The following is a 13,585-nucleotide window of genomic DNA, read 5'->3' as shown; positions in this document are numbered from 1 at the left end:
AAAAGACTCAAGATAGTTTCAAAGGCAGTGGAGCTGCTGGGCTAGTTAGGATAGAACACTTCAACCTGAAAACCATGTGGTGGCTGTGAGGCACCACATTGCAGTCCCTGTGGGAACAAAGGTCTGATCTGGCCCATCTGCTTGGAGCAGTGAAGCCAACACCACTGCAGGACCTGCTGGAGTCCCATGTGGCATGGATGGTGTCAATGTATGGGCCATGTCCCACCATGTCAAGGGCAGTGAGCTGGACTGTGCAGCCTGAAAACCAGTACAATTTCATTATGTTGTGTTAGGGAGCTGGCCTTTGGCCTAAATGTGGGAGACCCAGAGACCAATGCCACAATTTGTAGTGTCTGGATCACAAAAAAGTATATAAACTGAGGACAGAGGATGGGCACTGGGCATGCCAGGCCACAGCAGTCCATTAGCTCACTGGATTTCAGCTCAGCCAGACCTTTGGCACCCAACTCAGACCTGCAGGGAGCTTCTGCATAGGTAGCCTAGGAACAGCATTTTGCTTCAGACAGTATTGTGGGGGATTCTCCCAAAGACAGAGTGACTGTCTATGTGAAGCAGGTGAAGCTAGGACCAGTGTGGCTGTACCCCAAGTGTGGTGCCTTTTGCGTCTCAAGGTTGGCTGGTCCTTTCCTTTTTAATCTGAGATGTCAGGTTGAGTAGCAAGGCCCAGGGATCAGGGGCTAGTTTTATGGAGAGCTGGCCCCAGGCTTAGCAAGGGTTGTACCTTCAAAGGGGCATGCTTGTTTGCAGGAGGGAGATGTGTGGTCTGGGTTGAGGCACCCTGGATTGCCTGAGGAATCCAAGGCTAATTTTGAGATAGTTGCTGCACTGAGCAGGTGCTTCCAGGCACTGGCTGCACCTGGCAGATAGCTCCAACTGTGTGCACTGCAGGCTACCAAGGCCCCAGAATCTGCCCCACACCCACCCTGACTCTTTTCCTCTTCTCTCCCTATGTCTAAACTGTAAGGTACTGCTGAATAAGACCATACCATGTGTGGAAAGGAAAGATTTATTAGGAACCAGACTGCAGGGCTGGCCTCCCCCCTCCCCCAGCGGCTTGGCTGAATTGGGTAGTGGGCTTTACAGGAGGGTCCAAGCCATGGGAGACGGGAGAGAATTTCTGGCCTCTGATTATCTGTGATCATCAGATGGAACAGGTTGACATGCCTGGCTAGTTGAGTAACTGGAAGTTCCTAAGGTGTTTTTCAAGCAGGGAAACAAACAGGGGAGTTGGGCAAGCAGTCATAAATCAGGAGGTCTGGTTTCAGTGCTAGATTTGGTACCTTCCACCGACCCCAAGAATGACAGGGACATAACATAAACCCTTCAGTCCACTGGGGTTCCCTACAGACTGCAAGATCACAGCACGGAGGTTAGGAACAAGCTTAGATAATGTGGAAAACAGTTGACCTGTGAGAAACTGGGGTGCAGAGTTGTAGAGGTTCAGTAAAAAATCCACATGTAACTTTTTTGTTATTTTACAGGATCTCCATATGTAGCCCAGGTTGCCTGGAATTTGTGATCCTCCTGCCTCTGCCTCCTGATGCTGGGTTTACAGGTGCCACCACCTCTGCTTACTATAACTTTTGATAATCCCAAATTGAACTCTGTATTGTTTCCCCAGGGAGAATCCTGGAAGGAGGGGAAAGGTGCCAGTTTTTCTTGAACTTTCAAGCTGTGAATATGTAGACATGTGACTTACAGGGGTCCCCAATTTACCATGATTCAGCTTGCCATTTTTCGACTTTACAGTGGTGCATAAGCAACACGCATTGGGTAGAAACCATACTTTGAATTTTGTTCTTTTCCAGGGCAGAGGATATGTAGGGATCTGTTACCTTAGTAAGCTGCAGCTCCCGGTTAGCCGCGATCAGGAGGGTAAACAACTCATGTTTTGCACATACAGCGTTATTTTGTTCCTAGGTTAGAGTATTAAGTGCATTTTCTGTTGACGATATTTTCAATTCACGATGAGATTATCAGGAGGTCACCATACACACATGCATGTAAGTGCACGCGTGTGTGCACGCACACACAGAGCGGGACAGCGAGCTTGCCCAGATGCTCCCTCACAGCCCTCTTCCGACAGGCCCCACCCCAACGCGCGGCACCCATCACGAAGGACGGACTACAGGAGGTCCCAAAAGGTGTTAAGTGGTCAAGGAGACACCTCTCCTTCCCAGGAAACTTCTCTCTGCACCTGAGAGACATCTCTGCCCTCAGGCAATACTCAAAAAGGCCATAAAACCCAATCCCCAACCCAACCCACTGGGATCACCATTTCCCTCCGTGCAATCTTTCTCTTCTCTACAAATAAAATCTTTGCGACCTGTGCTGCTGGAGTCCGCCTGTGCTTTCATTCTCAGAGGGGGCTCAAGAATCCTGAGCACCTGAAATTCCAGCACTTGTCACCCCGGGCGAGGGCACCCAGGTGCAGGCGCTCGCCACGTATCTGCATCTCCCCGGATGGTTCTGCCTCGGTGGGACCCGCGAGCGGGGCCACACCCCATCTCTGGCCGCCTGCCCTCGACCTTCATGGTGCCCGCGGGTACACTGCACTCCTGTCCCGCCATGACAACCTGTATCAGTCCTGGGTGCTCTTTGCCTTCCGCCCGCAATCTGCCCTGCGGGTTCGGCTAGGTCCGCCTAGGTCCGCCCGGCCCCGCTTCTCGCCCCGCCTCCAACTCCCCAGTCTCGCCTGTCCGTCACGAGCACGCCCCGCCCACGAAGCCCCGCCCCTCGTCTACCGTCCAACTCCCCAGTCCCCAGGCCCCGCCCCCACCTCCCCATCCATCCGACCCCGCCTCTCTCCCCGCCCAATCACCTCCGGCCCCGCCTCTTCCCCGGCCCCGCCCCCTCCCGCCTGCGCCTCTGCCTCTGCTGCCGGTTCGGGGCTCGCAGTGCCAGACGCAGCGCAGCGCGCCATGGCGTCAGGAGGCGGCCGCATGGAGATCCCTGGCGGCCCGCGGGTGCTGGTGGTGGGCGGTGGCATCGCGGGGCTGGGCGCGGCGCAGAGGCTCTGCCGCCATCCGGCCGCCCGGTATCTACGGATCCTGGAGGCCACGGCCCGCGCCGGGGGCCGCATCCGCTCGGAGCGCAGCTTCGGTAACCGCCCGTGAACCCCATCGCGGAACCTCTTCCCGATCCCTGGTCCCGGAACCCCCTGGCTCCGCCCAGGCGCGGAAAACTTAGCCAGCTGCCCAGGTGAAGGCCACCCCCACGTAATTCACTGGGTTCCAAAGCTCAGCTGCCCAAAGTCACCAGGAAGGGCAACCTGGGGCCCTGCAAAGTTGTCCCCCTCAGCCTCGTGAGCCCTCCAGGCCAGTTCTTCAAGCGCCCTCCCAAGAGAGGTGCAGGCCAGCATCTCTCTTCCCTTTAAAGTAGCTCTGAAAGGGCTGTGCTTTGGGGAACCACTTGACCTTTCAGGGACCAGGTGGCCCTCAAGCTGGTCTTTTGAGCATACTTGGAAAGGGCCGGGCTGGCTGGTGTGGTCCAGGAAAAGGGCTGGCCTGACCTTTCCAGTGAGAGGTCTTTCAGGTGACATCTCCTGTGCCCTCTCAGGTGGCGTGGTGGAGATGGGCGCACACTGGATCCATGGGCCCTCCCAGGGCAACCCTGTCTTCCAACTGGCTGCTGAGTTTGGGCTCCTGGGGGAGAAGGAGTTGTCTGAGGAGAACCAGCTGGTGGAGACAGGGGGGCATGTGGGCCTGCCCTCCTCGTCCTGCACCAGCTCTGGGAGAAGTGTGAGCCTGGAACTGGTGGCAGAGATGGGCAGTCTGTTCTATGGGCTGATAGACCAGACCCGAGAGTTCCTGCATGCGACTGAGACTCCGGTGCCCAGCGTTGGGGAGTACCTCAAGAAAGAGATCAGCCAGCAGGTGGCCAGCTGGACAGAGGACGAGGAGACCAAGAAGCTCAAGTTGGCTGTCCTGAATGCCTTCTTCAATGTGGAGTGCTGTGTGAGCGGCACCCACAGCATGGACCTGGTGGCCCTTGCACCCTTTGGGGAGTACACCGTGCTGCCAGGGCTGGACTGCACCTTCTCTGGGTACAGGATGCAGCCCCACCTGCCTGCAGAGCCCTCCATGCACCCTAGGGCTGAGGGGCTGGGCTCTGCCCTCAGGCTTTGGGAAAAAGCTGAGGCATGGGGACAAAGGCTCTGCCCTCCCCATCAGAGAAATCGGTTGCTCTTTTCCCTAGTTTTGCTCATTTAAACAAAAAAGAGTTACTTTTAAGATAGCGATTGAGAGAAGGAAAGATGTCTTGGAATGCCTCTCTTATGTTTCCCAAGGCTTCATGTGCCAAGCGTACCAGAGGGGCTCCAACTACAGGGGGCCAGAGAGGCCCCTCCCCTGTGGCAGGGCTGCTGCCTCTTGCCAGGCACAGCGAGACCTTCTGCAGGGTTGTCCTTAGATGCCTGGATGTCAGCCCTGAGGCTTCTTCCCAGGGAATGGATATTGGTAACTCAGAAGTGTGCAGAACCCAGACCCTGGTGTGGATAGGGAGGGAGTCCTGGTTCTCCCAGGATTACCTTGACAGCTTTGTGTTAGATTACTTAATCCTCCCATTAGCTTGGATGGAAGTGGGTATTAACATTCCTGCGGATTAAGGGGGAAAACTACAGGGGTTGCTCCCCTTCTAGGCACACTATACCTGCTTTGCTCTCTGGCCTTGAGTGTTCACCCATTTTATGTTGATAGGAGCTTGGAGGGCTAATTTCTGCCAATCTTACTCTTCTGGGGCCTGGTTCTCTAAGCAGCATCAACTTCTGTCTCTCCTAGGGGCTACCAAGGACTCACCGACCAAATAATGGCCTCCTTGCCCAAGGATGTGATGGTTTTTAAGAAGCCTGTGAAGACCATCCACTGGAACGGGTCCTTCCATGAGGCAGCGTTTCCTGGGGAGACCTTCCCTGTGTTGGTGGAGTGTGAGGATGGGTCCCGCCTCCCAGCCCATCATGTCATCGTCACTGTGCCCTTAGGTAGAGCCCACTTTTTCTGACCAGGTCTCAGTTCCAAACCCCCATACCAAGCACTTCTGGTCTTACATAGCCTCTGTTGGCTCTGGGTATTTGCTCGGCTGCTGAGCTCATGTTTTCATTACAACAATTTTCATGTAGATCGAGGGAACCACTCTTGTCATGTTCTGTAGCATGGGATGAAAGTCTCAGAGTAAGCAGGGAGGTACGTGCCTTGCTGGTGGGAGGTAATTGGGAAGACTGGGGTGATTTCAGGAATTAAGGTGGTTTTACTGTCTTACAGACCTGGGAGGGCAGGAAGAACCTGGTCTTCAGTTTAGGTCTGATGGTGATCTGCAGGAGGAACCAAACGTATAAGTCTGCCTAATTTCAGATCTGGTGCTTTACACATAAGTCTTTGAGTAGAAGTTGTTTGACAGTTTTTTATCTTTTGTGACACTGGGGATCAAACCTGGTGCCTCACATGTACTAGGTAAGAGCTCTGTCACTGAGCCACACCCTGTGGCTCTTGTTTGGCTACCTGGTGACAGGAGATGGTTGAAAATGCAGTGGCTAGGGTAATTGCTGAGGACTGGACACTTGCTCCATGCCAGTGTCATGCCCCCAGGCAACCTCAGGAGCTATCTGTCAGACCTCTGTTGAGTAGATGAGAGGGTCTACGCAGAAAGAAGTCACTTAATTGCTCATGTTACATGCTGGCAAGTGCCAGAGTTGACAGAGTAGGCTTGGCCAGGGGTGAGATGAAGAGTCTTCTTGGCCCTGGGAGGCTATGACTACCATGCTGTGTGTCCTTCCAGGAGAGGCTGGGTGGTGGATAAGCCCACAAAGCATCTTGCTGCTGTTCCCATAAATGGATCAACTTGCCATACTTGCCATCTGCTGTTTGCCTTATTTTTAATAGAACTGTTTGTCAATGTCTCCAAATCAGAACACATGGATCTGTCACTGTCTTTTCTATTAAATACCAGCTTTTTTATTCACATTTACCATCCTGCTCACCACACCTGCCCAGGGCTGATCTCTGGGGATGTGGTCAGCAGATAGTTAAGAGCACTGTGTTGGTACTTGTGTTAGTTTTATCATCATTGTGACCAAATACCTGACAACTTAAAGGAGGAAGATTTTTTTCTCACAGTGCTGGGGTTTGAACTCAGGGCCTAAACCTTAAGCCACTCCACCACCCTCCACCAGCCCTTTTTTGTGTTGGCTTTTGAGATAGGGTCTCTCGAACTATTTGCCCGGGCTGGCTTTGAACCGTGATCCTCCTGATTTCTGCCTCCTGAGTAGCTAAGGTTACAGGCATGAGCCCGGTGAGGAAGATTTATTTTGGCCCATGGTTTCAGAGGTGTCAGTCCACCCTGGTGGGAAGGGTATGGCAAAGCTGATCAGCTCACATTATGGTGGACAGGAAGCAGAGTGGTACAGTAATAGGAAGTGACTAGGACAAGATACACTCTCAGTGACCTACTTCTAACCAGGCCCTGCCTACCACAACCTCCCAATAGTCTATTCAGATTTTTAATCCACCAAATAGTTTGAACAATTCTTTAGAGCCTTCAAGAATCTCTGGACTCACCCTCGTGGACACCCCCAGAAGTGTGCCTTACAAATCTGGGTATCTCCCAATCCAGACAGGTTGACAATCTAGATTAACCATCATGAGGAACAGAAAACTGTCACTAAATATCACAGAAAAAGCCATCTGGTTGGAGAAAACTGAAAAGGAAAACAAATACTTGACAGTCTTAAGTAGTAGAAGGCAGAGAAAGTGAAGTACAGGCTTTTTCTACATACAAATTTCAAAGTACCCCTTATGAGAATCCAAAGAATGATGTGTGTAATGAAAGATTTCATTTCAGTATCCACATATCTTGAAAGATGATGTGAAGGCTCAGTGACTCACAAGCAGTACTTCACCTGCTGTATTGTAAATGATGAGCTCTCTGGAGGTAGGGGTAGTGTCTGGTTCTTTCTAGAGCTGGAAATACAGTAAGTTTTCAGTAAATAGCTGCTAAATTATTCATGAAAAAAGAGACTGACCATCACAACAGGGTAGACAAGGAGCAGCTCCTGGCTCAGGTCTGTTCTTAAGCCACAAAGTATTTTTCTGTATGTGGATGTCATTACTTAAACACTGGTGGGAGGTTAGTGGTTCTCATTTCCCTGTCTTACAGGGTGTTTATGTGTGCATTTGCAAGTGCTTGTGTGACTATGCCTTCAGGGTGTGGGAGTGACTGTGTAGGACTGGCTGTTTGAAGATTTTGACAGTGACCCTGCGTGTCCCCCCAAGACCACAGTATAGGGGAGCCTGTTCCAGTCTCACTGCCTATCGAGGACTGTACTGGTTTGCTGTTGGGTTGTTCCTTCTTTTCTTATTGACTGCAGATGTCTGTGGAAATTGGCTTATTAGCACCTGCTGCTCTGCTTCTCTGTCATTCATTCTATCCCGTTGTTTCACTTCCTTGTTGTTCATCCTGTTCTTGTCTGCTTTTGGGCTGTTTTTTTTTTTTTTTTTGCCATGTAGACTCACCTTTATATAGCCTCCATTGGGCTGGGGGTGTGGCTCAGTGGTAGAGCATGTGCACGTAAGAGGCCCTGGGTTAAATTCCCAGCACTGCATAGGGGGGAGAAATAGCTTCTGGATGAAGTTTGTGTATTTAACCAATAATCCAGACTGTCCTTAGCACTGTGACTTGCAGCGTTAGATGCAGAAGGCTCGGAGTGAGCTGTCCCCTACATACCACTGTCTGTGGAGTCCTGCTAACTGTCCCTGCATGACCAGCAGTGACCAATGGGCCTGTTGTGTTCCTCCAGTGTGATGCTGGTCGCCTTTGAGTCCTAACAGCCAGATCCAGCCTTGTCTGTATCCCCAGGAGCTTGAATGAATACCTGGCATGTTTAGGATCCTCTCTCTGATTCTGCATGGAATCAGGGTGGGTTCCTGTTGGTATGGATTGTTGTGTAAGACCTCTCTGGTATAACCCACATCCGATTCTGAATTCCAGGCTTTCTTAAAGAACATCAGGAGACCTTCTTTGAGCCACCACTGCCCACTGAGAAGGCAGAAGCAATCAGGAAGATGGGCTTTGGGACCAACAACAAAGTCTTCCTGGAGTTTGAGAAGCCCTTCTGGGAGCCAGACTGCCAGCTCATCCAGGTTGTGTGGGAGGGCGCGTCACCTCTGCAGGACACGGCCCCTGCACTGCAGGACACCTGGTTCAAGAAGCTCATTGGCTTTTTGGTCCTGCCTGCCTTCAAGTACGTATGTGTCAGGAGCGCTGAGGCCTCCGACAGCTCACCAGTCTGTTTCGCTTGAGGATCCGCAGTGTGTGGCTTGCTGCCAGGCATTTCTGAGGGCTTCATGAGCAGGGGTTCCACAAGCCCCCAAGGTACTGGCTACAGACATCCTGGCCCCAGCCCCCTTGCAGAGACAGATGGAGCCCACTGTATGCAGGTTGTCGGCATCTCGCAAGCCCACTTGAAGGAATGTTTAACCCATGAAAAGTACATGCTGGAATTCTGTAGGGAAGTGGGATTTGGTTGCTAGAGAAGAGATTTGAGACGTGGATCTGTCTTTACCTGGGGACATACTTAAATGGAATAAAATACTTAAGCAAAAGATCCTCCTGAAAAATGGAATCAAAGACCCACAAGTAGCCAGGTGGCAGGATACATGCCTGTAATCCTAGCAGTCAAGAGGCTGAGGCAGAAAGGTCATGAGTTTGAGGTGAGCCTGGATTGCATAGTGAGACCCTGTCTCAAACAAAAAACCTCAAAGACCACCAGATGGATGTCTCAACTATGGCCTAGCTGTTCTATAAAGCAGCATGTGTGGACTGGGTGTTAATTCAGGAGATAATGCCATGTGCGGTCAAGGGACGGGGGCCTGACTCTTTTGACAAGATTAGAACAGTCAGTGAACTGTGGTCAGGGAGAGATGGACATCCACATTGCACGCAGATGTGGTCCAGAAGGGACTGCTTTCCTAGTCTGAAAGATGGGATTGTGGGAGCAGGAGGCTGCAGCTCAGAGCACCCTCCCACCTGGAGGGAGAGCCCACCTGTCCCCTGGCACTGAAGAGAAAACCAGCTTTCCAGGAGTTTGGAAGCAGGCAGGTGGGCAGTGGAATGGGTGACCAGTGAGCTCGACCACCTGCTCCAGACCTGGCTCCTCAGGGTATGGGCAGTGACCCCAGGGAACCCTGAGTGATTTGTCAGGATGCTGTCCATGGTTGGGAGCAGTGACTCTCAGACTTGGGGTTCAGGATCCCTTTTTGAAATGGTTAAGCTCTCAAAGAGCTTTTGTTTATGTGGATTATCATCTGCCACGAGAAACTAAAACAAGTTTAAAAACTTACTTAAGATGACAGCAGTAAACCTATTCCGTGCATAAATTATATATTAAGAATGAACGATAACTACTTTTCTCAAACATTTAATGAGAAAGGCAGCAGCCATTGTCTTCTGCAGCTCTTTGTGTCAAGCAGGGGTAGGAGATGTGTCTGTTCTGTTGTGGAGTTTTATGTTTTTGGGAAGATGTGGAGTCCACTTCCACAATGGGAGAAGGGAATGACACTCAGCTTTTCAGATGGCTCTGGGCATTCTCTGAGTCTACACCAAAACTGAAGACAGTATAGCGCTTCAGTTTTGAAGAGGCTGGCCGGCTGTGGAGTCTGAGCACTATGAAGGACTTTGTGAACTTGGTTCCACTGAAGTCCATTTGTCTGCTTTTGAATGCTTTTTACCTATTGTGATTTTGGTCTTTCACAAAGCATTGGTTCATGCAGTCTTCTGGATGTTGATGTGTTTTGTTATATGATATCAAAAATTTGTCACGGTCACCACTGACCTCAGAAAAGTCTTTCAGTCCTGGGAAGTGGTCATGGTGTTGGTGGCAGATACGGTTTTGCTAAAATTCTGTTTTTTGCTTGAGAGCTTAATTTCAACAGCACTGTTTTCCCGTGACAAGCACACTTTGCTTGTTTCTCAGAGTGTCTGCTAAATATCATGGTTGTCAGGAGGAAGTTCTTTCAGGCACAAAGGCATGTGGTGTGTCCTTGGCAGAAGCGCTAAAGCACTTCCCATTTCTTCACACAGATTATTGAAAAGATGTGCTCAAAGGTCAAGACTTGACAAAGCCAGTAACTCTTCTGCTTCATTAAGGACCTTCTCACATGATACCAGCATTTTTTTACTCCATGTGCATGGTGGTGAAGAACACGCAATTTGTTAGTGTGGTTTGTGAGACTACCTATGTTTGCAAGTGCCGGTTTGTCCACCTCTGCTCTTGTTCATCAGTGCGTGCCATGCAGTGCGAACAGCAGATGCCGTTTTGGAGTTGTGAAAATAGCCTTCCTTTTAGAACTGCGGCCCTGGGAATGCTCTGAGGGTGGTAGCTCGTCCCAGGGTGGGTTCTGGTTGAGACCTCAGGGCTGGCTGGCTACAGCTCACCTCAGTGGTCTTTCTCTCCATGCAGGTCTGTGCATGTGCTCTGCGGGTTCATTGCTGGGCTTGAGTCTGAGTTTATGGAGACTCTATCTGATGAAGAAGTGCTTCTGTCTCTAACCCAGGTGCTCCGGAAAGTGACAGGTAACTACCTCCCAGCCTGGTGATCCTCACTGGCTAATTTCTAAACAGGAAGTAAACTTCTTGAAAGAAAAACTAAATTCTGCTCTGTACCTCTCCAGAACAAGCCTTTCTCATGATGGTGGTCACAGTAGCAGTTTAAACCCTTTGTTCTTCTGTTTTCTAAGATCTGCCACCAAAATAAATGCCACCAAAATAAATAGATGCTTTCAGGTAAAGAATCTGAGGCTCAGAAGTGCAGCAGAAGTCAGTAGGCTTGGCAGAAGTGGCTTGTGGCACAGCCTGTCCTGTGCAGTGCCGGGCAGAGCAGCAGACACAGGAGCCTCTTAGGAGGACACTCGTGGCTTGGTTTTCTTCCCAGCTAGTGCCTTTGATTTGCAGACATGCAGGTGAGAGTTCTGAGCTAACATGCTGCATCTCCATGGTTCAGGAAACCCACAGCTGCCTGCACCCAAGAGTGTGCTGAGGTCTTGCTGGCACAGCGCCCCATACACCCGTGGTTCCTACAGCTATGTGGCGGTGGGCAGCACTGGTGCTGACATAGACCTGCTGGCCCAGCCCCTCCCGCTGGACAGCACCAGCGCCCAGGTACGGTGGCTGATCCTGGTGTTGGTGCCAGGGGTCCCACTGCTGAGACCCCTCATTAACGCCAGGAGGTGGGGAGTGAGTGGTGGGTGGGGCTGGGATCCCCCAAACTAAGAAGCCATTTTATTTTTAATTTTTTTGTGGTACTGGGGTTTGAACTCAGGGCCTACACCTTGAGCCACTCCTCCAGCCCTTTTTTTTGTGGTGTGTTTTTCCAGATAGGGGCTCACAAACTATTTCCCCAGGCTGGCTTCAAACTGTGATCCTCTTGGTCTCTGATTACAGGCGTGAGGCACTGGTGCCCAGCACCATTTTCTTTTTAAAATTAAGAATAATTTAAAATGTATTATCAGAATTATACCTACACTTAGCTTAAAGAGAGAATTCTACAATGCTGGCTAACAAAATAAAATGAAACAAAAGTAGCTAGTGGTGTCTATCCCCCAAACTATTCCTCTAGCCAAATTTTTCTTTTCTTTTTTCTTTCCCTCTCTCTTCCTCTCTCTTCCTTTATTCTCTCTCTCCCTCTCTCTCTCTGTGCTGGGGATGGTACCCAGGGCCCCTTGCATGCTAGGCAAGTGCTGTACCTCTTGGTGACATCCCAGTCCTCCAGCTGATTCTGATCTCTAAGTTTGCCATCTCTCTGAAGCCCATGTTTATACTACCACTTTAAAAACTTATGATGGATCCTAGCAACTGTGTAGAGAAGGAGGTGGGAGCTGAGGTGCCCCCATCCTCATCAGGCTCCCCCTGATGCCCCCTGATTCATGAGCCACACGTGTCACATGTGTGGATATTTCAGTGTGTGTCTTTAAAAGATAAGGGCACTGAAAATATGTGCTTATATTAATATCACACGTAAAAATCAAGAACCAGTCCGGCAGTGTCATCTGGTGGTCTGTGTTGGTCTCCAGGCATCTCTGGATCCCTTTTCAGCTTGTTTATGTTCATGCCGCTGCTTTTCAGTTTGGGATGTCATTGACATCTGTCCACAGCACAGGTTTAGCTTTCTTTCTTCTGCTCCTTTGCCCACCCTGGCTCTCTGGTTTCTCCCCACTCTCCCATGGTCCTCTGCTGAGATCACCAGTCAGTGCCCACTCTCTGGGCTCCTCCCTGTGCTACTCACATTTGTGCTGCAGGAGGCAGTGGTGCCTTCTCCCCATTAGTAGATGTGAGTGAGTGAGTGTGTGGGGCTGTTTGCTGTGTTTCTCTGTAGCAGTCCACTTGCAGCCCTATTTTAACCCTGGCCCTTTTCTGCAGCTCCAGATACTGTTTGCCGGAGAAGCCACACATCGGACATTTTACTCCACAACGCATGGGGCCCTGCTGTCCGGCTGGAGGGAGGCTGACCGCCTCATCAGTCACTGGGACCCACAGGCACAGCAGCCCCGGCCCAGGCTCTGATCTCAACTCCTGCTGCTCTGCTCCTCCATGGGGCAGACTGGGACTCTCCTGCCCCTGACAGATGATTCTCAGTCTGGCCTGAGATTCGGGCTCTTACTCTGAGTCTTCTGTTTTGGGTAGCTGGTCATCTTCTCATTTCTCACATCTGTCCCAGGAGTCTGGCTTGGGCTGAGTGTAAAGATAAGATACTACACGCATAAAACAGTTCAGAACAGCCTCATGTCCAGAGTCCTCCTTGTACCTCAGGGCTGCAGCATCCGTGGCATTCGTTCTTGTTCTACACCAGACCAGGTTGGTGTGTCTGACCCCTTGTACTCTCAGAACCTGTGCTCCCCAGGACCTTGGGCCCTGTGGTTGCCCCTTGTCCCTGGATTCCCGATGCTGGTGTCAGGACCACAGAGTGGCTCTCGGCGGATGCAGTGTCAGGTGATCTGTGAATGGTGAACTGAGCAAGGGTGGAGAACTGGGGAGACAGGGGGACACCTTCCAGACCCAGGGCTTAAGGTTTATTCCCTAACAAACAATAAGGCCTAAAGAGTATGGGAAGCAGGTTGCCAAAGAACAGTGGGTGGTCCTGGGGAGGGTACTAGGGAACTGGGCAAGTATGGGGTGGATGTGGGAGCAGGAATAGTGTTGGGTGATTGGAGAGCTGGGCAGTGTTGAGGTGACTTGAGGGTGCTGGGGAGCCAGGAAGGGTAATAACTTGGGGGAGGGTACTGGGAAACTGGGAAGGTATGGGGTGGTTATGGGGAGCAGGGCAGTGTTGGGGTGGATGTGGGGAGCAAGGCAGTGGTATTGGGTGATGTAGGGAGCAGGGCAATGTTGCTGGATGATGTGGGGATCAGGGCAGTATTGGGGTGGATGGGGACAGTGCTGGTTGATATGGGGAGCAGGGCAGTGTTGGCTGATATGGAGAGCAGGGCAATGTTAGGTGATGTGGGGAGGAAGGCAGTATTGGGGTGGTGTGGGGAGTAGGACAGTGTTGGTTGAGGTGGGGAGCAGGGCAGTGTTGGGT

At 51.2% G+C, this 13,585-nt stretch overlaps 1 protein-coding gene across 2 annotated transcripts; it reads left to right on the top strand.

Annotated features, from left to right (window-relative positions):
• The first annotated feature begins 2,874 nt into the window (after window positions 1-2,874).
• Paox (polyamine oxidase) lies at window positions 2,875-12,784 on the top strand. Of its 2 annotated transcripts, none has more exons than XM_020182581.2 (7): window positions 2,875-3,123; window positions 3,580-4,066; window positions 4,800-4,999; window positions 8,002-8,254; window positions 10,472-10,584; window positions 11,012-11,169; window positions 12,427-12,784. In XM_020182581.2, exons 1-7 carry the CDS (start codon window positions 2,943-2,945, stop codon window positions 12,568-12,570), a joined length of 1,536 nt encoding a protein of 511 aa, XP_020038170.1. In that variant the 5' UTR covers window positions 2,875-2,942; the 3' UTR covers window positions 12,571-12,784. The 2 variants fall into 2 exon arrangements, with proteins under 2 accessions (XP_020038170.1, XP_020038172.1); XM_020182583.2 differs by having other exon boundaries at window positions 3,087-3,222.
• The last annotated feature ends 801 nt before the right edge of the window (window positions 12,785-13,585 follow it).

Source organism: Castor canadensis, chromosome 7 (genome assembly GCF_047511655.1).
Source record: "Castor canadensis chromosome 7, mCasCan1.hap1v2, whole genome shotgun sequence".
Taxonomy (NCBI): Eukaryota; Metazoa; Chordata; class Mammalia; order Rodentia; family Castoridae; genus Castor; species Castor canadensis.
The sequence above is the reverse complement of the archived record's forward strand: the minus strand, read 5'-3'. Positions and strand labels throughout refer to the sequence as shown.

Bases quoted from the DNA above. Each gene is read 5' to 3' on its own strand.
- Paox (XM_020182581.2), top strand. From the start codon at position 2,943: ATGGCGTCAGGAGGCGGCCGCATGGAGATCCCTGGCGGCCCGCGGGTG. The intron at 4,067-4,799 runs GTACAGGATGCA...TGTCTCTCCTAG, and splicing joins CTGGACTGCACCTTCTCTGG to GGGCTACCAAGGACTCACCG. The intron at 8,255-10,471 runs GTACGTATGTGT...CTCTCCATGCAG, and splicing joins TTGGTCCTGCCTGCCTTCAA to GTCTGTGCATGTGCTCTGCG.